Source organism: Metarhizium acridum (genome assembly GCF_019434415.1).
Source record: "Metarhizium acridum strain ARSEF 324 chromosome Unknown scaffold_31, whole genome shotgun sequence".
Lineage (NCBI taxonomy): Eukaryota > Fungi > Ascomycota > Sordariomycetes > Hypocreales > Clavicipitaceae > Metarhizium > Metarhizium acridum.
This window is the reverse complement of record NW_027094018.1, coordinates 2,383,170-2,407,088: the sequence shown is the minus strand read 5'-3', so window position 1 is coordinate 2,407,088 and position 23,919 is coordinate 2,383,170. Positions and strand designations below refer to the sequence as shown.

At 50.4% G+C, this 23,919-nt stretch overlaps 9 protein-coding genes across 12 annotated transcripts; 5 read left to right on the top strand and 4 right to left on the bottom strand.

The window, feature by feature from the left end:
• Nucleotides 1-1,191: 1,191 nt before the first annotated feature.
• On the bottom strand, nt 1,192-2,505 carry J3458_005619 (uncharacterized protein; the record flags this gene model as incomplete). Its single annotated transcript, XM_007812000.1, has 1 exon — nt 1,192-2,505. One exon carries the CDS (start codon nt 2,503-2,505, stop codon nt 1,192-1,194), a length of 1,314 nt encoding a protein of 437 aa, XP_007810191.1.
• A 3,817-nt stretch (nt 2,506-6,322) lies between these two features.
• J3458_005618 (uncharacterized protein) lies at nt 6,323-9,213 on the top strand. Its single transcript, XM_007812001.2, has 2 exons — nt 6,323-8,478; nt 8,531-9,213. The coding sequence occupies exons 1-2, from the start codon at nt 6,638-6,640 to the stop codon at nt 9,105-9,107; spliced, it is 2,418 nt and encodes an 805-aa protein (XP_007810192.2). The 5' UTR covers nt 6,323-6,637; the 3' UTR covers nt 9,108-9,213.
• A 620-nt stretch (nt 9,214-9,833) lies between these two features.
• Nucleotides 9,834-10,372, top strand: J3458_005617 (uncharacterized protein). Its single transcript, XM_066118902.1, has one exon. The coding sequence runs from the start codon at nt 9,952-9,954 to the stop codon at nt 10,303-10,305; it is 354 nt and encodes a 117-aa protein (XP_065976424.1). The 5' UTR covers nt 9,834-9,951; the 3' UTR covers nt 10,306-10,372.
• Nucleotides 10,373-10,417: 45 nt separating this feature from the next.
• J3458_005616 (uncharacterized protein) lies at nt 10,418-12,076 on the top strand (the record flags this gene model as incomplete). The annotated part of the gene is made up of 1 exon (XM_007812002.2): nt 10,418-12,076. The coding sequence occupies one exon, from the start codon at nt 10,418-10,420 to the stop codon at nt 12,074-12,076; it is 1,659 nt and encodes a 552-aa protein (XP_007810193.2).
• Nucleotides 12,077-12,726: 650 nt separating this feature from the next.
• J3458_005615 (uncharacterized protein) lies at nt 12,727-14,904 on the top strand. Of its 4 annotated transcripts, XM_066118900.1 has the most exons (4): nt 12,727-12,935; nt 13,240-13,324; nt 13,408-14,064; nt 14,121-14,904. In XM_066118900.1, the coding sequence occupies exons 1-4, from the start codon at nt 12,853-12,855 to the stop codon at nt 14,670-14,672; spliced, it is 1,377 nt and encodes a 458-aa protein (XP_065976422.1). In that variant the 5' UTR covers nt 12,727-12,852; the 3' UTR covers nt 14,673-14,904. The 4 variants fall into 4 exon arrangements, with proteins under 4 accessions (XP_065976422.1, XP_007810194.2, XP_065976421.1 ...); XM_007812003.2 differs by having other exon boundaries at nt 12,727-13,324; XM_066118899.1 differs by having other exon boundaries at nt 12,727-13,324; nt 13,408-14,904.
• A 317-nt stretch (nt 14,905-15,221) lies between these two features.
• J3458_005614 (uncharacterized protein) lies at nt 15,222-17,271 on the bottom strand. Its single transcript, XM_007812004.2, has one exon. It carries the CDS (start codon nt 16,448-16,450, stop codon nt 15,506-15,508), a length of 945 nt encoding a protein of 314 aa, XP_007810195.2. The 5' UTR covers nt 16,451-17,271; the 3' UTR covers nt 15,222-15,505.
• A 2,428-nt stretch (nt 17,272-19,699) lies between these two features.
• J3458_005613 (uncharacterized protein) lies at nt 19,700-20,774 on the bottom strand. The gene is made up of 4 exons (XM_007812005.2): nt 20,650-20,774; nt 20,545-20,583; nt 20,372-20,446; nt 19,700-20,300 (listed from the first exon to the last, which is right to left on the bottom strand). The coding sequence occupies exons 1-4, from the start codon at nt 20,659-20,661 to the stop codon at nt 19,956-19,958; spliced, it is 471 nt and encodes a 156-aa protein (XP_007810196.1). The 5' UTR covers nt 20,662-20,774; the 3' UTR covers nt 19,700-19,955.
• A 267-nt stretch (nt 20,775-21,041) lies between these two features.
• Nucleotides 21,042-23,016, bottom strand: J3458_005611 (uncharacterized protein). Its single transcript, XM_066118898.1, has one exon. The coding sequence runs from the start codon at nt 23,009-23,011 to the stop codon at nt 22,265-22,267; it is 747 nt and encodes a 248-aa protein (XP_065976420.1). The 5' UTR covers nt 23,012-23,016; the 3' UTR covers nt 21,042-22,264.
• On the top strand, nt 21,447-21,895 carry nrf1_1 (GTPase regulator Nrf1; the record flags this gene model as incomplete). Its single annotated transcript, XM_007812006.1, has 2 exons — nt 21,447-21,480; nt 21,537-21,895. The coding sequence occupies 2 exons, from the start codon at nt 21,447-21,449 to the stop codon at nt 21,893-21,895; spliced, it is 393 nt and encodes a 130-aa protein (XP_007810197.1).
• Nucleotides 23,017-23,919: the final 903 nt, after the last annotated feature.

Below are 23,919 nucleotides of genomic sequence, written 5' to 3'. Positions count from 1 at the left end.
GAAACGGCAAGTGGTCACATGGCCCACTCGCGTGCCCCGAGTGAGTGACAGACAATGCGAACTTCCAACTCGTCCTTTTTCTCCTTTCTTTTTTTTTTTTTTTTCATATCTTTCGCAGCACCAACAGGGCGTGTGGGGTCGAGACCCGATGCAAGATTGCCAAGACGTGGAAACCGTGCAGCTGTAAAAGTTTCTTGCATTGAGGATTTTTGCAGAAAAACCGAGACAGCAACTATACGGCTTCATACGTACCAGAATAGAAACCAGTCACCTTTTGGCGTACGGGGTAGCCAAGGACTCGCAATGCAACCCAACAATCGAATTATCAAGGCGCAGATGTAACCTGAATGGTACTCTCGAGATACAGCTAACAGGCCCGACATGCAATTCCGCTGTCATTTATGACAAGAGACAGCTCTAATCCCTGAACGAACGTGCACACTCGGACCGGGGCAACGCCAAGCCTTCGGCGTGAGCTTTGGTTTGAGGCCGATCCTCGCAGAATTACATCAGGCGGGACATGCGACATCGAACAACAACCCACCGTGAACCACCGAGGTAGTAGTACGCCGTAAACTACCCAGTTATTTACTTAAGTAGGTAGCTCCTCCGCTGTCGCTTGCAATATTTCCTGTCCGCTATCTCGCCGGTTGGAATATTTCGGCAAACTGCTCTCCAGCAAGGAGTACCGGCTTTCTCATCCATAGACGGCTACCGACTTTGGATCCGCAGGTACCAATATATTTTCTCGTCAGGTCGGTACGGAAAAGACTAGCTATTGCGTGCTTCCAAAGGGACTGAAGATATTTGGTCCGGCGCAGCCTTCTGACGAGACCTCGTTACAAATCTGGCAGTTGGAGACGGACATGCATGGGAGCTGAACTCATCATGTCCAATCACAAATCTTCTTAGCTTCAATATATTGCCATGTCCCCTACCCTTCTGCTTTTGTTGCCCGCGGTTTTGTCATTCAAACATGTTACTTCACCTTGGCGTCTAATCTTTCCTCTGCAATGCATGCATGAAATGAACATCCGCTCCTCTCAAAAGGGCCGGCTATCCTGCCAAACGAAAATGCAAATGCTGTCGAATATGTAACCACCTAGCAAAAAAAAAAAAAAAAAAAACCTCTTAACATAAAAACTTCCGGTTTTCTGCACTAGCTTATGCGCGCGTGACAAACCAGAGCGGCTACTGCTGATGTTGTGAAACCTCGAGAAGATGGCATGCTTCCACCATCCCAATGACATTCTCCCCGTCCGTGACGCAAACAATGGTTTCGGTTACGCAAGACACATCTTCAGCGTCGTCTCGTCGGGCCGTCCGGATCATGTTGCCTGCTTGGTGAATTGTCGTGTCGGACGACATGACAATCATGTCGTGGCGAGATACGAACATGTTTGGCAACTCTCCAAGGGTCTGGCTCATACCAGTGTTGCTAATGCTTCTTATTCTACTGGGCGCCGCAATCTTGTCTTCCATCCTCACCCAGCCGGATTTGGAGCCGAATCCTGCTCGAAGCAGATCAATGCCTGTGGCCTTTGAGGAGAGCCCAAGTCCTTCAAGCAGAGGGATGTCCGCTATTGGGACGCAAATGTGTCCCAGTATTTGCGGCGATTCCGCCGTCGCTGCTGCTGCCGCGCCAATGGCACCTCCTGGGTGATTCTTTGCGAATGCTGCAGACACATTATGATGAATCTCGTTGGCAACGGTAATAGCCAAGGCATCCCCAAGTGCCAGCGCGGCGGTTGTCGATGTCGATGGTGCAGAAACCCCAAAGGATGCCTGCTCGCTTTCAGGGATAGGAGCCGGTAACAGAATGGTTCTCGGACGCCGCTTGATGAATTCGCACGTATCACGGTGAGTATGGGATGTGAGCAGGATGGTTGGCAATGTATCGTCCAAGTGTGGCAGCATCAGCATCAGTTCCTGTGTCTTTCCGGAAAAGGTGATGAAGAGTAGTGTGTCGTGGGCGTCAATTATACCCAGGTCTCCATGCAACGCCTCGGTTGGATGCAGGAAGACGGCGCGTATATCTAGACTTTGCAACGTGGCGACAAGTTTCTTGCCAATATGACCCGACTTCCCGACACCAATCACAATGAGCTTTCCGCTGGTCAAAGCTTGGCGTGTAATCACCTGGACAGCTTTGTCAAACCCTTCACGGGCCGTTGAGTCTGTTTCATACAACTTGGCAAGGGCAGCCAATGCCAATGCTTCCGTGTTTAGGACGTGTAAGCCGCGGCGGAGACGGGTTTCCTTGGACGGCGATTCCAGAGGGCATTGTTGATGGCTATTTTGAGCAGATTGCTGTTCATGCTGCCTCTCCCGCTCCTGATCCTCTAGGCTGAATGGTTCTGTTGGATCGACTAGGGCTTGGTCTGACGGCGAGGCACATGGTGTTGGTGGGGATGGTGGTGGAAGAGCCGGTCTTTGTCTTGCGCCAAGTACTATCACGGCACTGGTCTGGATGGGCCGGCGTTCTGCGTGGCAGTTTTCCGTCATCTTGACTGTTTGAGGCGACGGACCCCGCGTTGGGAAGACGGAGGAAAGTGTGGCTGATGCCTCAAGAAATCCCAAACTTCCTGTTCACGCCCGTTCTATGCTCATGTGTTGTCGCAGAAAAGGGAATCCGTACGAGGTTACAACGCTAAGCTAAGCCGAGATATTTGTAAATTGTCAGGGGCGCAAGTAATCCTTATCCCTTGTTTCTCAATGCCATCCGTAGACAGTCCCAGGGCCAACGAGGCTCAAAATGGAGCAAGAGTGGTTGACCTCATTCGGGTCCTGTTGCGCCGTGCCGACGGTGTGTTGAAAGGAGTGGCGCTTACAAATAGACGGTTTGTAGAGCCGCCTCCCGCTTTAGAACAGCGAGTCTGTCGGAACGGGACCGCGGGAAGACGCCGAATTTGAGGCAATGTCGTGACAAGTCAATATGCAAACTGTGCTTGACAGGAAAGAGTTCCAGTCTAATGTACACTTGCACATTGGATCTTTAACTTGACCATGACGGTCATTGATCTCGGCGTACCGAGTCAATTACGTGTTAAAAAAAGTGCTTGGCCCTGGAGGGTCCTGCGTCCTATCATGTGCTATGATTGGTCCAGAGCACTCGGAGAGCCGAAAAAAACAATGGTAGCGTCGGCTCGGCCTCACTTTCCATGTGTTTAATAATAATGCACGTTAAGCCGCTTCTTCATGCGTTTCGAAACTAGCGCGCATCATGGAGAAATATTGTAGGAGCGTCATTGACTCCTCCATGGTACCTGCATTTCTGCTACGGCCTGCTTCGCCTTACGGCCACAATTGCCATGCCATGCATGCTCCAACCTGTCCTCAGTTTTGGGGACGACACCATCCGGAGAATTGAAGGCCATCATCACATAACAAGAGACCGCTGTGAGGTCGTCGACTGCATCAGCACCCTCGGGCCACGCTCGATGCAATCATCGATGGCGTCAGTTCACAACAATTGGATCGGGCTTGGACCAACTTGGACGTAGCGGGGTCACGCCATCGGTCGGAGGATCTACCGTGCTTGTTAGTACTAGTACTACTGTTACTGTTGAGCATTGATGATGGGGCAGGTTAAAAGGGAAAAGGTCTGTTCAGTGGAATGGCATTCAATGCCCCGTCATGGATTTCTGAGGCGGTAAGGCAGCCAACGTGTCGTTCAAAGATCTACGTGACAAATGCCCCTGCCCCCACGTGCACTCATGTTGACCTGGAAGGAGCCATCAATCTCCCTCCTCTTTCCAACTTTTGGTTCTACTCCACAGAGCAATGAAATCAACGGATCTGATGCCTGTGATGGCCACGAAATATGTCCGCATCAATGCCTACCCTCAGCGAGAAATGGGGGTAGTTATCCTATACGGATTAGTGGTCACCCGAATCAAGATAGGAGCACTCTTACTGTTAAAACATCGAGGCTTTTGGGCATGCCAGCGACTTTATTATATGCCAAAACCTCGAGCTAGATTCAGACCGCAAGTCTATGTGGCGCTTGGGCCGAGAAGCACCAGGTGTAAGCTTGGCCAATCTGAATCTTTGGTTTGACAGCCAACGGTTGCCGCCAACCTCTGAATTCCCTTAATCAGCGTGAGCCAGGCGGATAATAGCCGACACGGATTACGGTTTGTTTTGACTAATACCTAATTTCTTTCTTTCTTTCTTTTTTTTTTTTTTTTTTTTATTTATTTTTTTTATTTTTTAGATCGTGAAATAGCTATAGAATGGTTGATCAGAACCTGAGTCCTGTGATACTTCAAAGTGCAAACGCGGTCAAATTCTCCTTCCCATCAACTAAGAGTGGCTCTATATCACTCACTACCATAAACTCACAGGTTGCTGCAATTCATATCGCAGCACAGAGCTGATTGACAACAGCTTTCTTTCTACTGTCGAAACTCAGACCGTGATACCGCTTCTCCTATTTTTGGTCGTTGTTAGCCATGGCTTTGATGTATGAGCGGCGGTCTCGAATTACAATCACACTAATTGATTAAGCGGAAGACCCAAAGTCTCATCGCTATGGTCCCGAACGTGACGAAAGCCTCACAGCAGGCTCAGTAGCTCACATAATCTGTCAAGTGGACTTTCTAGACAGTGCTGTGTGTAAAGTAGATCTGCCCCGTGACGGTAGGTGGTCCCTTCTATCCGAATCCTCTCCCTGGAGTTGTTACAATTGCATCGTTTAAGTCATGCTAATATTGGGCTTTGTTAGACAAAACGAAGGGCCCCTGCATTATAAGTTCTCTCATCGCCAGCTTTTCTGATAGCGTTTTCGCCCCTTCCGCCGATGAGATTACTAATGTTAAGGCCATAATAATGGTGTCTCCTAAGGAGCATAATGTAAAAGTGGAATGCCCGTCAAGACACGATCATGAACGAGACCGAGGTTAAAAAGGCACCCAAAGAACAGAAAGTCAGCACACCTGTGAAAGATGCTGTCGTAAACCAAGGCTCGGGTAATGTCCTTGGGGGTCTCCTCTCGTTCATGGGCTAATCTTGGTTGTTTTTGAGACTAGATGATAACAAGATTAACGTCAGCGACAGCCACATTAAGGCACTCTAGAACATTATGACTGGCGATTTCCCTGAGCGTGAGAAGTGCGCTAGGAAATATGCTCATGCTATCACAAGCATGCTGAGGTCTCTCTGCCTTCCTCTCAGAGCTGCCTGTCCTTGGCCAGCTCCCGGCAGGTTTCAACTATAACCTCCGGGACATAATTAATAAACATCTATCTTGTCATTGTAATGAAAGAAAAGAAAAAGCATTATCACTGGAGGACTAGGAATGCCCATTGATTTGAACCACTGGTTGTAGCTTCAGGTTCTCTCGTCGTGATGAAATAAGTTCATGTTCACATACAGATTACTACGCGTCAGCGTCGTGATATCCAAGTGAGAGTTTATTTCCAGGAAAATCGGATAAGAATACGTCTCTGACTCTGTTCGAGGAGCATGTTATATAACATCTGGCAAACCTTATTAATGCGGTAAAAATCCAACAAGAGACGGTTGAATGTTGCTCACTCGCATTCGTAGAGCGGTAGCCCATGCATTGGCTGCATGCGGATCTGTCTGGCGCACATAACATGCACAAATAATTGAACGTAGTTGTACACGTCAATTGCCAATCGCGTCCGCATTCGTAGTTCTGCATAAATTTGTCCCGCACCTCCGCGGAAAGGGAAGGGGAACTTTTGGTAATATCTCGTTTGCTCAGCATCCTAACATGGCTACCTGCATTTAGGCACCAGGAGAAGCTTCTATTTGTTCCTTGGCATGGTTCGCGGGGACGAATTGCGGGGCATCTGGGACATTTGTGCTGATGCTGGTGCCAGAAGGGGTCATGGATTTGACATGCAGTCGGTTTCTTGTTTTCTGTGGCTTTGAAGCTTCATGTGTGACCGTACCTGGATGAAGTGAGATTTTGAGACTGGCAGTGTCGCAGGCGGCAGAGCTTACACTCGTCAGAAGTGGTGTCCTGCGGAAGACTCCTTGAAGCAGCACCGACGCTAGCAACAACAGCGGGCTACCGCCGTGAGGGTCTTTGCATTGGAGGGGAATTTAGAATCCAACGCCCCTCAAGGTGCTCAAGTTCCAGGGATTGGAGAAGGGAGCCAGCTCAATGAGGCGAACCCACACACCCGAGGCACCAGACCCAAGTCTGGATCATATCAAGCTCAGGTGGGCCACCTAAGGTGACATGGAGCCCGTCAGTGGCTGTTGCCCAACCCCATTGGGGCCGTTTCGGGCCATTTCGTCGACGTCGACACGTCTGGCTGTTGTGCCTGACGACGCCTCGGTATAGCCGGGAACGGAAGCGAAACGAGCTTCAAGGTGCGACATAGACAACCACGTCCATGACAAGCCTCAAGACACACGACATACCTACCTCGGTAGGTAGATAATAACAAGCGCATCCTCCAAACGAAGCAGGCTTCCCTCTGTCATCGAGCTTTTCTTCTCCTCCTTCTTCCACGACACTTCTACCTGCCATGCAGCTTGGGTAGTCGACACCTAGGCTCGTGTCGGAGCTTTTTTCGGTTCTTCTTGATTTCTGCTCCCCTACACTCTCTCCAGTACGCGACCGTCATCGAGTTCCTGTCAGTCAACTCCTTCCCTGCTCATGATGGCCTCACCCAATCATGGTACAGAGAAATTAGGCGGTCATTGGCCCGCTTCAGCGTCACAGGAGCCGCGTGAGACACCCTCCACTCGACGACGGCAGCTCTGTGGTCGAAATTTGATGGTTTTACTTGTCGTGGTGGGTGCTTTTAGTGTTACTCTGTTTCGGGCATCTGGCCTCGCGGCAACTGCAGTGCTATCAACGTCTGCCGCGTATGCTTCACTGTATGGCGGATCTGACAACGTGACAAGGCCTGGAAATAAATGGGCGTCAGAAAGCCTACCAAATGGCGACTGGCCCAAAGACCAGTATCTCCTTGGAGTCGGCAAGGCTGATATCACTGGACCAGTTGTTGAAATCAACATGATGGGTTATGCAGATTTTGCCCAGATTGGACGCGGTCTGCGTCAACGACTATATTCGCGTGCTTTTATCGTTGGGGATATGAATAACCCGGAGGACCGCTTCGTCTATCTGGTTCTTGATATCCAATCTGGTGACACTGCTGTTCGATATGGAATCCTTCGGGGGTTGGAGGCACTAGGCTCTCGGTATTCTATGTATGGCCAGGATAATGTTGCGGTTACTGCAACGCACTCCCACTCCGGGCCGGGGGCGTGGCTGAACTACCTCCTGCCTCAAATTCCGAGTATGGGATTCGACCAACAGAGCTACCGGGCAATTGTCGAAGGGTGCATTTTATCCATTCGACGAGCACACGAGAGTCTTGCTCCAGGATACTTAAGCGTGGGCAAAACGAAGATTATGAATGCAAATATTAATCGCAGTTTGTTTTCCTATCTAGCTAATCCCGAAGAAGAACGGGCCAAATACAACATCAGCTTGGAAGACGACGGGTCCGTTGAAAAGGACATGACCTTGCTCAAGTTCCAGCGAGCTTCGGACAACAAAAATATCGGTGTGCTCACCTGGTTTCCCACACACGGCACCTCCATGCAAGCCAACAACACCCTTATTACAGGGGATAATAAGGGCCTTGCAGCGGATTTTTTTGAGAAGCAGGTAAAGGGTGATGGACGGGAGGCGGATGGTTTTGTGGCAGGCTTCTCGCAGGCAAACATGGGTGACGCGAGTCCAAATATCTTGGGCGCGTGGTGCGAAGATGGAACTGGCCAGCGGTGCGATTTCAAAACGAGCGCATGTAGCGATGGAAAGAGCAACCGGTGTCGTGCCAGGGGACCAAAGTTCGGAAGGAACGACTACGGAGCTGCGTCGTGCTTCGAGATCGCTCGGCTACAACACGAAGGCGCGATGAGAATTTACAATTCTCTGAATGACGAGGCGCCGAATATCCAGGGAACCGGCGTTAAGGCAATCCATAGATTCCACGACATGTCCTTTTATAAATTCACACTGCCCAACGGATCGGAGGCGCAAACATGCCCGGCAGCGCTTGGGTATGGCTTTGGAGCCGGAACATGGGACGAGCCTGGCCGTTACGATCTTGTGCAACACGCCTCCTCTGCTTCGAATGCGAGGTTCATTTGGAGACTTATTACGTGGCTCTTCAAGTCACCTAGCAAAGAGCAGGTTGCTTGCCAGCATCCCAAATCCATTATTCTAGACGTCGGCGAGGTCAGTCAGCCCTACGCGTGGACTCCCAACGTGGTTGATATCCAGACATTCAGGGTGGGTCAACTTTTTATAATCGTGAGCCCGGGCGAAGCAACAACGATGGCCGGACGACGGTGGAAGGAGGCCGTGGCAAAACAGAGTATTCGGGCATTTCCAAACGAACTAGACAACCAAGACCCTGTCGTTGTCCTTGGAGCGCCAAGCAACAGCTATACTCATTACATTTCGACACAAGAGGAATATAGGTCAGTACTTCGCCTTAAGCCGCTTTCTATAAACCCTGCTGACCATGCGTAGTATTCAACGCTACGAAGGTGCCTCTACACTCTACGGACCACATACACTTGATGCATACATAGAACGCACAATTGCATCGATGAAATATCTCCAATCCAACAGTTCAAGTCGTGAGCACCGCGCAAAGAACAAATACCCGCCAGACAATAGTGGACGGTCTATCAGCTTCATAATTGGTGTTCTCTTCGATAGGACACCATGGTCCAAGAATTTTGGAGACGTAGTATCTAATGTTGCCAATTCTAGGTACAGAAGGGGGCAGAAAGTCTCGGCGTCCTTCGTGGGAGCCAATCCTCGCAACAATCTGCGCCTTGAGCAGACATATGCTGCGGTCGAGTATCGACCATCGGCAAATTCGCCATGGCAGCAAGTTCGAGATGACTCGGACTGGGGACTCAGCTTCTATTGGCGAAGGACGAGCAAGATACTCGGCTTAAGCGAAGTCGACATCAAATGGGAAATTGAAAATGATGCGCCGGCAGGGGAATACAGACTACGATACTATGGTGATTCGAAGTCTATACGAGGAAAGTTGTCTGCGATTGAAGGAGTGAGCTCTGCATTTAGCGTTGTGTAACGGCATAATATCCAGTACAGCGGAGACGGAGTTTGGGTCGTCATATTTATGCATTTTTCTCTCGGCATATAGAATAGCAAGTTTATCTATATATTCAAGAATGGCACTGGGAATATATATCTTGGCCTGCATGCTAAATGGCAGACTACATATACTTGATTGGTTATCGCTTCAAGAGGAAATATAAGAATAACTCATCAATTCGAACATGTTCACTCAGGTATTCAAATATGAGCTCTAACTGGGTATTAATTTCCAGACATACGCTGCTGGGGCTGACCCTTTGTGGTTTACCCTGCCCAAAGGCAAGGCGCGGGACTAGACCAATTTTTAGCACTGATTGTTTACGAGGCGTTAATCCTTCTCACTTTATTCGTTAACTCAGCAGTTCTCTCGGCAATCCATACCCTTGACGATCAACAGACTGTCCTTCTCTTGTGACTTCACCTACGTAAGTCCCCGCGGGAGTGCCCAACTTGGTTAGAGGTGTACTAAAGACGCGCTGATTGCCTACGGAATTCCAATTGGTAGGGCTGGTTGCATATATCCGAAGGCAGTTACGTACTTGATGTCTGGAGTCTGGTATGCTCGTTGCGGTCCTGCAGGTCTCACCTTCCCGTTTTGAATGTTCGGGTAAGATGCTCGAGCAACTAGTACCTAGGTAGAATGGTTCCCCCCCCCTCTAAACTTCTAGCCCATATAAACTACCATCTCCCGCACTCGCCTCTTTGTTCAAGGTCCGCCAGCTTAAATCTACCAAGTACTTAAGCAGGACGAAGGAGCGGGCGACAAAGCGAGGAAACGGCAAACAAGCAGACGTCGCGACCATTACACACGGGGGACCATGGGGCACCTGTTGTGGCTCGCGCCCCTGGTGGCGCAAGCTTTGGCGATGGCCCCCGCGCGACTTGGAGGTGGCCGCGATGTCATGGACGCACCAAATCAGAAGGGGTTGCCGGATTCGAGAGCAACCGCTGGATATCCTGTTGAGCCATTGCAGTGTTTTGAAGTCACGAATCCCGTTTTGTCCCCTGATGGTATTGTGGACGGCAATGAGATCCTGGATATCTATCCTGGGAGTGTGCACCCCAAGTCGTGCAAGATCCAGTTGATGGATCACGTTTTTGGAAATAGTTATGGACAGCCATTTGTTGGCAAGTATAATACTCCCTTGGTCGGTTCAGTCGCGATATTCTGATGAATTCGGGCTTGCCTTCAAACCAAGTGAATACTGGCTGACCTTGTCCCTGCTTCGTACAGCCGACTATGCGCCGCCTGACGAGACAAAGTGTCCCTTTAATAGGGTCATTATGAACTTTACCGTCGTTTCAGAGGGACGTCAATTTGATCGCTTGGCCATCATGTGGCTGGGCGATACGGAAGTCTGGCGAACTTCGACCGCAGAGCCCAAAGCTCACCCAGGAATCGCGTGGACGTATTGGAAAGACATGACAACATATCTGTCAATATGGAAACATCCTCAGAAGCTTATATTTGATCTTGGGAATCTTATTAATGGCAATTATACGGGCTCTTTCAACACCACGCTTACCGCCACATTTATGCAAGACCGAAGCTTGACTGGGCCTGCTGCGCCGCCGGCGGATGAAATTGTGCCTTTGTCAGCTGGGAACGGAGCCTCTGGAAAAGGAAGTGCTTTCACTTACCCTGATGAAAAGGCAGAAAAGTCAATCACACTGCCCCGAAACATTAAGCGTGCTGTCTTGTCGATTGCGGCCACTGGCCAATCCGATGAGGAGTTTTGGTGGACAAATGTCCCAGAGGATGCGATCAACAATTGGGAGGGAATGACGCTTCTTGGGAAAAGCTCGTTCCGCGAGGTTCGACTGCGAATTGACGGCCAACTTGCGGGCTTGTCGTGGCCGTACCCGGTCGTCTTTACAGGAGGCATCTCGCCTCCTTTACATAGACCCGTGGTTGGGCCGCAGGCTTTCGACCTAAGGGAGCAAGAAATCGACATTACGCCTTGGCTTGGTGTTGTGTGCAATGGAAAAGACCATACGTTTAGCTTGGAGGTGGTTGGTGCAGATGACGCTGTGGTAAACAGATACTGGCTACTTTCTGGCAAAATCTTTCTCTGGCTCGACAAAACAGATGTCATCACCTCAAGATGCCCGCCAAAAGTAACTGTAAGCAAGCCCAACTACAATCCACATGAAGTGGTCGTCCAGAATAAGTCCCTTCGGTATGATCAAACGATTTCCCGCACCCTGCAAATTAAGTCCAAAATTAAGCATACCGGCGGCCAAACATTCGAGTCTGCCTGGTCTCAGCGCTTCGCCATGCGAAACACGGGCTATATACTAGAATCCGGCAATGTTCAACAAGTTAATGCATCGTACGAGGGAGAGGACAGAGCAACGAAAGACTCGGCCTCGTACTACTACGCTGGCTATTCTTATCCAATGCAAGTCCGCACTGTCCAAACAGCACCCGATGACAACTATACCTTCACCTTGGATACCAACCTCACTCAAACAATGCAACTTGCCGTCACAGGCAACACAGTCTTCTCCAATGGTTTAGAACCTTTCCTTGCCCGGATCACCGGCCGAGTATCCGGGTCCGTAATCCAGACGACCAAAAAGGGCAGAGCCTTCTTTTTTCAGAAAAAAGGTAGCGGGTCCAGCGGTTTCGGAAGCACACGCCAGACTTATAGCTTTGGTGCCAAGACCCTTGCAAACGGAGACGGTATGGGCTTCGCGGATGCTCAGAGTTTGTATTCGCGGGAGGTGATGGTGAATAACGAGACAACGACGTTGGATAACATGTGGGTATTCGGGAAGGACCTGCCAAAAACCAGATTACAGGGACCGCCACAGCAACTAATTGAGAGTAACGGATATGCTGCCAAGTTTATTGGAGGAAAGAGGCCGGGTGCGAAGATTGGTATCCAGTGGGCGAAGGAGGCAGTTCTCCATGGTAATGAAAAGGAAGGAAGAATGTAGATGGTGAAACGATGTAGCAAGTTGGATAATGTGAGCGACTAACAACTTTTGGTCAGCTCTAGTTGCTATTTATCCAATTATTGGCTGTCTAGGTGTCCCACATACCAAAACATGTGTGCAAAGTTCCTGAGTAGTCGTCATCAGAATTGCTGGCCAGCTATGTGGACATTTGCACCGGTTGGCCAAGCAAAGTCCAATCCCCGTCACCATCACCCGGTTTCCTATTGAAAAGAGTGCTTCGCAATAGGTGAACAAAGAGAAGGAAGCACAGTGCCAGGAACCAAGATGCCGATGAATCAGGATGGCGTCCGGTTCGTCGTGACGTACGGCACGCCACTATGATGATGTGGCGCCGTTGCAGCCACTTTGAACTTGGATATACAGTGGGAGTACTTTTCAACAGCCATACACTCCATGTTGGCACAATAGGGACCTAAGTACCAGTTCTCAGGTACGGAGTATACACTAACTCGCACTTTCTACAAGGAAAAAAACACGCGAGATCATACTGCAAGATGCACTCCTAGGCAAGTGCTCCCCACATCGGTCGACCACAGTGTGGTGTTTTGCAAGGTTGTTTTGCTCAGCCTCTGCTCCCGTCCGCTTTCCCCGAGGCCCCTATAGTTCCTCCCTCACATGGAGTTCCCTTTGTCAAGCCATCCTTTCTCGGCATCTGTATTCTTCGCGGCCGCCCATAAAGGCCGGCAGTTCAACACGGAGGCTGGCAGTCCATGCGGCGTCTAAGGGATCTGTACCGTTAGCACAGCTCCGGTCCAATGCCGCTTGTAGGGCTTAGATTGACCCGAGACTTGATCAACCCTTTGTTGGTGCCTATGCCGGCTCTTTTCTATACAAGACAGTTTGAAACTTGCCTTCCGGCTCTTCAGGATGGCTGCGAGTCCAAGCTTGCGCCGTCTCGGGCTCTGGGCATCTGGCCCGACGAGGTTGCGCAGTCGCATGGCAGCCTTGTCTCTATGCCTCTTCATCCTATTAACTTGCCCTTTGGTACAGTTATACGGCGTCAGCGAAGCCAAGTTTTATATCCGATACTGGCCAGTGCATTCTTTGCAAGTTGCCAAAGCTGGCCATCCTCAATCAACTATCAATTCGCCATGCCAAGACTTTCCCAGCACTGAGGGAATCGTCGTGTCTTTGAAGACGAGGGCCGGGAATGCCTATTCAAGGCTTCCTCCGCACTTTTTGACTCATTTGCAATGCCTACCCGATGTTTTGGTCTTTTCAGACATGGTGAGTATACTTTGCCTGGCTGCCTGTTGGCTGAATACACACTACATGCGGGCGCGTATTGATGTCTGATGCGTGTTGTGCAGGAACAAGACATTGCTGGTCATCGGGCTCATGATGTTCTTGACCGCGTCGAAGACCATGTCAAGATTCAAAATAAAGGATTTCGCTTCTATCAAGACCAAATGGACTGCTCTGGTCCTCAGGAACAGTGTCAGGACGACCCCATTATGGCGGCAGAGCTGGAAAAGTACATGACCATCAACAGTGTTACTCGGGCGTGGGAACTCCGACCCGGGCGCGATTGGTATGTCTTCATCGAGGATGACACCTATGTCATCTGGCCCAGCCTGATTCTCTGGCTGCGCGAAAAGGCGCATCGAGATCGGGACCCGTTTGTGGGAAGTGCCGTCATGCTCAACGGTTATGCCTTTGCGCACGGCAGTAGTGGGTTCGCTATCTCTGGGCGCTTAATTGACCGTTGGATGAAAAAATTTCCAAACGTAGCCAAAACGTACGATACGTTGGCTCACGACATTTCATATGGCGGTTTGGCACTTGCAAAGGCCCTGGAACTGGCCAACGTTGGAGTCAAGCAAGCGCACCCAATGTTCAATGGAGAGAGTCCAACCACTGCTCCATTTGGTCATAACCATTGGTGCCAGCCCGTTTTTACTATGGCAACGATGACTTCCCAGAAAATCAGCGATTTGTGGGAATATGAAAAGTCGAGAAACGACTCTGTATGTTGCAAATCTAACACGGCGTGGCATTCCGAGGAAGCTAATCACTTCATCAGAGCCTCATTCAATACAGACATCTCTATCACCAATTTTTCGAACCACACATGGCCTACTACCGCAAAAACTGGGACAATCTATCCAGTGGCACCTGCTACGTCAGTCCCGATGACCAAGAACGAGTCTCCGATTGGATTAAAAGCAAGCAAAAGCCAGAATCAGAGAAAAACATTGTTGAAAAGTACGCCCACAGATCAGCAGCAGCTTGCGCCAAAGTCTGCGAGGCAGATGGCCTGGACATTGCTGACTCTGACTTCTCGTCACTTCTGACCGAGACGTCACGAGGCAAGTTTGTCCGCGCGAAGTACGAGGAGAAGGCCCAGCGGGACATCTTGTTCAAGTTGAACAGGAGGTGTTTTCAGTGGAAATACGACAACGGCGTGTGCTTCACGTCTCCAACTTTTACGCTAGGAGGGCCTTTACAAGAACCAGAAGAAGGGAAAGATGGGGAGGTAGTGACGAGCGGTTGGTTCGTCAAGGGTATAGCCGACTGGGTTGATGCCATGGGGAACTGTGCGCTGGACTGGAAAGAACCAGTTACTCCTCACTAGAGTGAGAACAAGAAGTTTGCCTTGAGTTTATAACCTGGCGTTGGATTGCTTCATTTCCAGGTTTTGGGGCACGGAAAGTATATAATAGCATGCCTGGAACTAAGTTCTGGTTGGCGTTGGGGTGCGTTCATCATTTACCTCATTACAAAAAGGGAACTAGGCAGGGTGGCCTTGATAGTAGCTACATGATGTGCATTATCCAAAGTGGACACGCAAACAAGAGGAAATTCATGTGATAATTCACGACTGGTGAAGGAGCCCCGTCTGACATGAACCCTAACCCACCCGAAGCGCGACTTCTCCAGTTTGAAACAGCTTTCAATGGCACATGGCGGTCCGAGCCGAGGTAGCCCAAGGGAGGTGGAACATTGTTGTAGAAAGCAGCATGCATGTTTTCATCATTTAGGCCCGTATCTGCCATGTTGTCTGCTTGTCTCTTGGCTTTGCTGAGGATGCTGCTATTCCACTCCTACATTGACCCCCTATTCCTTGCCGCCGCAGCACATTGACATTATATATCGCATTGAATTGTTCACTTCGCTCTTCCATGGTATGAGCAACCGTGTATATACTGGTCCCTCGTGTATTATTTGTGTATGAATATTATCTGCACATGTCTCCTCCGGTCACCCGCTATCGCCGTCTTTATCACCGCTTTGCCGGATATCCTAGTTGAAACAATACGCTGCCGCCGTTTATGATGCAAACACGCTCACACAACAACGCTATCCAATAACTCGCTCCCGAAATCGTACCAGCCAGGGTCCTCGTATATGCCGATCCAATTCGTCCCTCAAAATAGCAGCACAACATGAACAATATGACAAGAGAATTTACGTCTTTCTTGCTCCGTGACGACCGCACCGATGTGGATTCTTAGGCGAGCTCATGTAGCAGTACGCCTTGGTAGCCTCGTCCGCCGGCCGGCCGTACATCTTTCGAATTTCACAATATTCGTACTCACTGCCCATCCAGTCCCTTAGATGACGGTGGAGTTCGCACCGAGAGATGCCGCATTTTCGGCAGTACACTTGGCCCTTGACACGGAGACTCTCAAGCGCTTTGGACGAAGGATCCGGGTCACCGGTTTCCCTGCGAACAAGAGGGCCAGCACCTCGCCAGGCCCATTCCATGTCGTTTGGTCCAGAGTACCGACTTGAGAGGGGAACCTTGCCGTTCTTGCGAAGGTGGATAGAATATAGTCGTGAATGGGAAAGTCCAAGGCAGGCGCCGTCAATAGGGTCCAAGAAGTCGAACAGAGCATAGTGTAGTTCAGATGGAAGATCGAGCAAATTCATATGTGCTGATAGCCGAGGCTGATCACTGGGTTCTGGTTCCTTATCCGTCACAGACTGTGACCGGCGCGGAGGGGGCATCTTTGGTCGACGGGGCAGTTGAACCATGGGGCCAACGGTTGAAGATGCTGAAGAGAAGGTCGAAGACGCAGGTGAATCAGGCCGAACAATAGATGACTGCAAAACTGCATTTTCGGGAATGGGTGCGTGGCGATTGACTTGGGAGATGTAGTGAGGGTGGTAATGAGGCATAGACTGGTACTGGTCACCCTGGTAGTCGGTCAGGGACCATCCTCTTCGTGGTGCTCTCATCACGCTGCGCTTCATGCTGAGTTCCTTCATTCGCTGAGCATGTTCTTCCCGTGACATGGTTCCGGCTTCTTGGTTCACAGCACTGGGCCCTGCGACCCCATCTGTTTGTTCTTGGGCGGAAGCGCCGCCGCCGTTCGACGAAGCGGCGGGGTCAACGAGGAGTTGAACCATTGCGAGCGGCAGTGTCGTTGTATCAGGTACCTTCGATATGCAAAATCTGACTTGGATATTTCAATGACACAACCGGCGCAGTATAGGCCGTTGCAGTTCGTATCTCGTTTTCGCTTCGACTACGAGTGGTACGGCCGTTGGTGGCGGGACCAGTCTAACGGGCGAGGCCAAGGAGGGCGTTGGGTGTCCCCTGACAATAAAGTTTTGGCTGCCGAGAGGGTGAAAGTATAATTGGTAGCCACGATGGTTGTTTGGAGGTTGATCAGTCAATATCGCAGTAGAGGCATGGGCGTGAAAGGAAGCAAACTACACAACAACACTTCTCCAGCTGCAAGGAGGGCCATGAGGATTTTATTTCACTGCCTTCGGACCGGGGGTGACAGGCGGTCGGTCGGTCTCGGCGATGGGGTGGTGTGCTTGAGTCTGGCATTATGGAGCCGTGGTGCCCACATCGTGGGAACTCCTAGGAAATTTTCCCCTGGCCTGACCGAGCCACCCAAACAACTCAGCGAAAGCCCATGGCCATGTGCCGCTTTTGCTCCCGACACCGTCTGTCAGTTTTGTGCAGGCGCAAACGAGCGTCTATTTCGAGTTACTTATAACGCGGAGTTTGGAAAAAGCAGAGAGTCAAGCCTCCCGAGTACGGAGTGTGTACAGAGGTGCCTCGGCCAACCGGTCATTCGAGGCCGCAAACCAAACCCCTTCCCCCCTGACTTTCAATTCTTGAACAGGAACTAGACGATGATTCCCTGACGAAGGCTCTTCAGGTGCATTCCTAGTCAGCAGTCAGTGGCTCTTTGAACAAAAGATCAGCATGCGAGAAGGTGAAGAGGAGGCCATGTACTCCGTAGCCGTTCGCATGATCGCCATTCTATAATTGGTCGTGTCTCGCTGTCCGGGCGTGCTGGAACAATGGAACTTGTGGAGTCTTCGAACTGTCTCACTCGTGGTGTCTGTGGCTGCAAGGAAAGAGCGAATTCGGCCAGTCCCTTTCGATCTTGCACCCAGAGCTCTCTTTCTCTCCCTCTTTCTCTTGATAGGACGGAGGAGAGCCTGTCTGTGGAAATGATTAATTGACTTGGGCTTCCCCAGATGAAGGCACTTCACGTAACTGCGGAGTCGTTTCCCTCCTATGCCCCACGATAAATTACCACGATAGTTTAGATGACTCCCCAAGCTTGCTTGTATCGCCTGACGTTGAAATATCGAGGCTCTGAATAGGGCTGTGGCGAGTGTTGCGTCGTACGTAACTCGAACTTGATCGGTGGTCCGACTCTGTGGCGTCAAAATCCGACACTAAGAGCTCCATGGATCCGCTGTGAGTTCCAGCTCTCCGGCCTGTATGGTTGCATGTGCTGGCTCTATCATCTAGAGGAACCAAGGGACGCAAATCTTGCCGCCAAAAGGCGGCAAACAAGGTGAGCGTTGAATTCAGGCGTCCTTCTCCGTGTGTATTCCCGCAACTGATCTTCGTTGAAGGCCTCGTCAGCCAACTAGGCGGCTTCGATTAATGCGAACAGGGTCATTTGTCCCCATGATGCTCCACAAGCCGCTGGGGCCATCGCCCCGACGTGGACCAGAAGGGCCCCTAGGTCTGCAGAGGAGCATCATTGCGGAGCATTATCAGTGAGCTGCGACAATGACAGCAATGTCGAAGGGTCCTTGGCGGAGACTGTCGAAAGACCCTAGTGGCAAAGTCAGTTTTGCAAAATCGTTCTTGGTGCAAAGAAGAAGGGTCTTGTGAGGAGACGAGAATGTTGTGAGCGGCCATAGAAGGAAACAACCGAAGAAGGGTGTAGGCTGCCTTGGCCAATGGCAGGAACGGCCAACCCTCCGTACTCTATATTTGCTGCCCAATCGACTGCACTGACTCAACATGGCATTGTCTGCTTACAGATGCCAAAAGAGAGCTCCCAACTCTACCACCTTGATATAGCTGCAGCCCCGGATTGGCTTTCAAATCCCGTATGCAAGCCTTCGTGTCTCCGTGGGCTTCGCAAGCGCCAACCAAATTGACCAGCCAACCCCTGTCCGTTCACCTGATTCCTCATCATTCCTCTATCAGGTGAAGTTGGTGAGGAGACATCATGCCACATCATCTTGTTGGAGGGAACTTGTGACCATCTGCAACCGCAGAGTCTATCGATTGCACGCCACCTACAATTCGACGTGTTGTACTCCGTACTCCGCAGTCGAGGTCGGCCGATGCAAGCCTTTGTTCTAGAAAAGGTCGGGACTCGATGAACCGTGGCTGTGTTGTTAGCTGCCAACTGCTGGGCTTTTGGGTCGGGTCTCTGCGAACAATGTGCATGCCATGGCACGTTTCCCAAACTCATTCGCTCTAGCTTGCGAAATACCAAGCTGACGTCGACTCAATTGGTTCCCTTTTGTGGCAAGTAAGCATTGACGCGCATGGTAAAGTAGAGTCGTGGTGGCATGAACATAGCTCCCATCTCCGTGACACGTCTCGCCTAAAAAGAAACCCGTTAGGAGGCCCCTACAGCACGTTGTAGTCAAAACATTTTCTTGCCTCGCCAATATACCAGTGCCACGGTCTAGTTGAGCAAGCACTAGAAACTAAGGTACTGCGGAATGCTTTTCACGAGTAATTATTCGTCCTTTTGCCTAGGTCAGGTGCAATAGATACAGCTTAAATTAACACCCGACAACATCAAGAATGCTAACCGTATCCATAGTGGAGATTAATGGTCAAGTACTAGAAGAGGTAGATGTGCGTTGAAGTACTGCCCGCGGTATGGTAAACAACTGGCAATTGACACTTGTTTGGTCCGTTCCTAGTTGCAATCGCAAAGGGAGTGCATGACATTTGGCCAGGGAGCAAAATGAATAAAGATCTAGAAGGAGAATCTAAAACATTCTGTTTGCCAATGTTTTTGCCAAGGCGGTCGATTTTCTTGGCAAACCTTGTCGAGAAAACTTTACGATGGCACTATGATTATGAAAGTTTTTTGGTCTTCTTATAGACATATGCTACCCTGGAGGGTGATGGCTACGATGCTGCGCAACGCTGTCATCTTGTCGCTCAACACTAATGCCGGTGGAATTTTGGTAAAGACAAAGTAGGACGAGGCAGTCATATATATATATATATATATGTAAACATAGACACTTCCCCAGTAATTACGTTGCCAAATCTCTACCGTTCAAGGGTCGGTTCAAGGCTCCGCTGACACCCGACAGGCAAGCTACATCAGCACATAACAGAGGTAAACGCAGCAAAACAGAAACTTCCAGAAGGACACATAGTTTCTACATATTCGTATTCCATAAATGCTCAATGCTCAACTACAGACAGTTATTACCTAATCCAACATTTTAAAACATCACCAACCGGCGACGGGGCATAAATGGAGAGACAGTCTCAAATACTACATATCTTTGCTCCAGAAACGCCATAACAGTGCAGGGTGCCCGCTCAGCTCCTCCTCAGTTCCCACGGGGCTTCATCCTAAGCGTACCATCTTCCATGCAAGTATGTAAACATCTAGATGCCAATCCAGATGAGCATAATGACCACGTCCATGCCCTTGCCCTCACCACCGTCATACTTGAAGGTCCACATGCCGTCCTTCTTATCGTCCCAGTACGCACCGGTGGCGCTGTGCATGCCGCGTCGGCCGACGTGGGGTTTGCCATCGGTGGCAGTGGCCTCGGAGCTCGTCGAGATGTGAGGCTTCTCTTCTTTGGTCTCGGTGCCGCCGCGGGCTTTGTTCAGTGAGGATGTGGGCACGAGGTGCTGCACGATGGTGCTGTTGCAGGCGAACTTGAACGAGGGGGCGGAAGCGCCTTGGGGTGTTGACTCGGAGATGACGGCCTTGAGCATAGAATTCTAGGTGCGCGTTAATCGTTTGCTTCACTGGTGATGCGTCTGTGAGTGGGTTTAGGCCGGGAGGAGCGTACGATGATAGTAGAGTTCCATTGCTCAGTCTTTGCGTGGTCGTAGAACTCAGCGCTACCGATCGCATTGTTGCAGACCTGATATGAATTTGTCAGAACCAGCAATCGATATGCATATTGTATAAAGATGGGCGGTAGGAAACAGGCCGGCTCGCCAATCGAGGAGAAGTTCGTACATCGGTAGCAATCTGCTTGAGGCGGTTGAAAGGAATAGGCTGAAGCCGATGGTCAGTAAAATGTCAAGAGGAAAAGGCTGCAAGGGACTCAGGGCTATCACATACAGGAGTAGACATCTTGATGGCTCGTGGCGTTGTTTGATTAGGGAGCGATGCGGGTGGAGCGAGGTTGAGGCGTAAACGTAAACAACAGGTTGGTGGTGTACATACAGCGCGGACGTAGGAGGGGGACCCATCACCGCGCCATAACCAATGAATCCTGACCAACCAAACAGCCCGTATTATTTAGAAGACTGAATTGCCAAAAGACATCTCACTTAAACAGCGACTATAAAATGCTTTTTTTTTAATCAATTTAATAATAAACAACTTGTATAAATAATAATTAAACGCCTACCGAAGTACACTTGGTTCCCAAACTTTTTTTTTACTCGCTCTCAGCGAAACCGTTGACTTCCATATCCCTTGTCCCTGACAGGTTTCCCGCTTTGGCACATTAGGAGTCTCCCTTGCTTCGCGGGGCAACCACACGTGACTCCGAACCAACCAGCCTGCCCACGTGCACAAGAGCTCCCCCAAAACAAGTCGTCACGAGTGGGGTCTGGTTGAACCGAAAGTATGAGACCCGGCGCAGATATTTGCACCAGAGCCCTCTGCGAGAAGAAGTTTTCTTCAACCAAAGCGTCGCATTTCTAATCTTGCTCAATCGATTCTGTCCTTGGACCGAGTTTCCGCCTCTGAAGAATCGACAAAGTCTGTAAGGTGCTCGGCAATTCGGGCTCGCTGCGTCAGCCAATTGGCAAGTATCTCGACCGAGCCGCAGCTCCAAGCGAACCTACAGCAGCAGCGACCGACTACAGCGCTGCAATCCGCTCAGTTGCCCTCAACAAGCCGTCGCCAACATGTCTTCCCAACCCCTTCTCCAGACCTCTCAAGGTACGCCAAATCTTACTGCGGCCATCGTTCTCGCCGCCCATGCTAACCGGCACCAGGCAAGCGCATCGCCCTGCCCACCCGAGTCGAACCGAAAGTCTTCTTCGCCAATGAGCGAACCTTCCTGTCATGGCTCAACTTCACCGTCATCCTGGGTGCCCTGGCCATTGGAATGCTCAACTTTGGTGATCGTGTGGCCTTCATCTCGGCCTTCCTCTTCACCGGCGTGGCCATGTTGACCATGCTGTATGCGTTGGTGACGTACCATTGGAGAGCAAAGTCAATACGAATGAGGGGTCAGGCCGGGTTCGATGACCGGTTTGGCCCTACTTTCCTGGCCATTATTTTGTTGTTGGCCGTCGTGGTGAACTTTGTGCTGCGTATTACGGACCACTCGAACAAGCAGAAGCACAACTGAGCTTGATGGGCTGATTGCGCATCGAGAACGGGGTCATGGTGGGATCAGGGTGGAGATTTTACATGTGTAATGAAGAATGAGGACACTCTACAAAGCGAATACAAGAGGAGAGGAATATGGGCGACGGTTGAAGGGTGGAGAGGTCGTACATTGGATATCCGGCGTTGTCTTCCAGTTACGTAGTACAAGTGTTCAGCATTGCAGTAAAAATGCCATTTCGAATTTAGCGTCAACTCGCTCAAACCAATTGGGTATCTTGCATATCTCCAAGCCGTAAACAGCACTCCAAGCCACCATAACGCCGTTCCATACAGAGACCAATCCAACCGCCTTCTCGAACCACCATGAACCGCTGCAGCAGGACAAATATCATGCAGGCTCGTTGGACTGAACAGTGACCCCCTTTCTGGCCTTCAGGTCTCCTACCTCTCTTATACTCAAGAACACCCTGAGGGACATGGTCGCGCGCTTCGATGGCTCCGGTATCACCGCCCTTTCAAACCGACTCGCCATCATCTCGAAATCGTCCTCGTCCTCGTCCTCGTCCTCTTCCCGGTTTTCTTCATCACGATTCCTATCAAGAACCGTCTCCTCAATCAAATCTTTCTTATGCTTTGGCTCTGGCAATACAAACATCTCATTATATTGAAAGCACGTCCTTCCCTCGTCCCTCAACAGCCTCTTGCACTGCTCCACAATGGTAATCATCTTGCACACTTCTGCCGTTCGCGCATACAGCAACACCACACACTGTAGGTCTGATGTGGAGCCAAGATGCGAAAGAGCTTGCGCGACACGCTTCCGAATCTGTGTTGAGGATATTACAGAGGCGGCGAGGACGTTGTATTTTGGTTGAAGCTGGGCAATGATGGCTTGGTGAGGCCCTATGAGGGCTGGTCTTGACGCATTGACGGAAGTGGAAGGTTGTGATCGAGCGCGTTTAGCTAGTTGGGTTGTAGAAGACGGTTCTTTGCGTTTTTGCGAGGCGGCTTGAGCCTTTTGTGAGGGCGTGGGCGACATATTTGCTTGGATTGGCGCAAGGATTTGTGTCTTGTTAAATGCGTAGATTGGAGTTTTTGAACTTTTTTGAAGGAGGCTGACCTTGGACTGTGGCATTGAATAAATGTGGGGCGGAAGGTTGCGAGATACTGCAAGTGTGCTTACCAGAAGTGCATTTATTAGTTTGTGAAAGAGACGAGGAAGGGCACCTGAAGCAGTCAAGCACAAGGTACCAGAGCAGGCATCACTCCAAATGCTCAGTGCGATGTCTCACAGTACCCGGCGATGGGGAAGAATATTTGCATGTGAGATGAGCAGAATGATTTCGCACCTCCAAAGCTTCTTGCTAGACACGACTGGATGCAGATCTGCAAATTCTAGATACTACGACTACGACAGCGTGTGGAGATGCCAGTCTGAAATAGCCCATTCACATGTTAACTGTAAAATGCATCACGCCAAACCCTTGCGCCGGCAAAAGAGGCTGATTCGGCGCCCCCTCCTCCAAGGAAGGCTCATGCCACCCGTGTCAAGTAAACTTGGTGGAAGAGCTTTGTGAGCTGCAGCCGTGATGTTTTGGAGTATTCTCCCTCTCCGGTTTCGAAGACAGTTCTTTGTAGCTTCACTTGGGTGATAAGTTATAGACTCCAACTTCCTGCTTCATCCTGCTGGGCCCTGAGCCGGTCTGTCATGGTGTAATAACGAAACTTGTTGCGATACGGGGTTATTATAACTATGTTGGAGTCAAGCGGGACGACGGTGACGTCTTCCACTCATGCTCCAGACAGACTTCGTCGCCGCGTCAGCTTGGAATATTCTTTCCGACACAAGATATGACCGCCGTGGGCTTACTCAGGAACTAGGTCGCCCTTCGAGGGCTAACCTACAGTGACAATTAACGCATGAAGATTGCCTGCAACTGATACAATACATCGAGGCGGCCTGAAACTTTGGGAGTCCCTGGCTGCCTTGGGAACGTCGCGCTAGTCCAAGTGGCTGCATGATATTCACAATGACGCCACTCA

What these genes read in the sequence shown, in the direction of transcription:
- J3458_005618 (XM_007812001.2), top strand. Translation starts at nt 6,638, where the DNA reads ATGATGGCCTCACCCAATCATGGTACAGAGAAATTAGGCGGTCATTGG. An exon ending in TCGACACAAGAGGAATATAG is followed by an intron (nt 8,479 to 8,530) that starts GTCAGTACTTCG and finishes GACCATGCGTAG; the next exon opens with TATTCAACGCTACGAAGGTG.
- J3458_005617 (XM_066118902.1), top strand. Translation starts at nt 9,952, where the DNA reads ATGGGGCACCTGTTGTGGCTCGCGCCCCTGGTGGCGCAAGCTTTGGCG.
- J3458_005615 (XM_007812003.2), top strand. Translation starts at nt 12,965, where the DNA reads ATGGCTGCGAGTCCAAGCTTGCGCCGTCTCGGGCTCTGGGCATCTGGC. An exon ending in TTTTGGTCTTTTCAGACATG is followed by an intron (nt 13,325 to 13,407) that starts GTGAGTATACTT and finishes CGTGTTGTGCAG; the next exon opens with GAACAAGACATTGCTGGTCA. An exon ending in AAAAGTCGAGAAACGACTCT is followed by an intron (nt 14,065 to 14,120) that starts GTATGTTGCAAA and finishes TCACTTCATCAG; the next exon opens with AGCCTCATTCAATACAGACA.
- J3458_005614 (XM_007812004.2), bottom strand. Translation starts at nt 16,450, where the DNA reads ATGGTTCAACTCCTCGTTGACCCCGCCGCTTCGTCGAACGGCGGCGGC.
- J3458_005613 (XM_007812005.2), bottom strand. An exon ending in TCAAGCAGATTGCTACCGAT is followed by an intron (nt 20,447 to 20,544) that starts GTACGAACTTCT and finishes AATTCATATCAG; the next exon opens with GTCTGCAACAATGCGATCGG. An exon ending in AATGGAACTCTACTATCATC is followed by an intron (nt 20,301 to 20,371) that starts GTACGCTCCTCC and finishes ACGCGCACCTAG; the next exon opens with AATTCTATGCTCAAGGCCGT.
- J3458_005611 (XM_066118898.1), bottom strand. Translation starts at nt 23,011, where the DNA reads ATGCCACAGTCCAAGGTCAGCCTCCTTCAAAAAAGTTCAAAAACTCCA.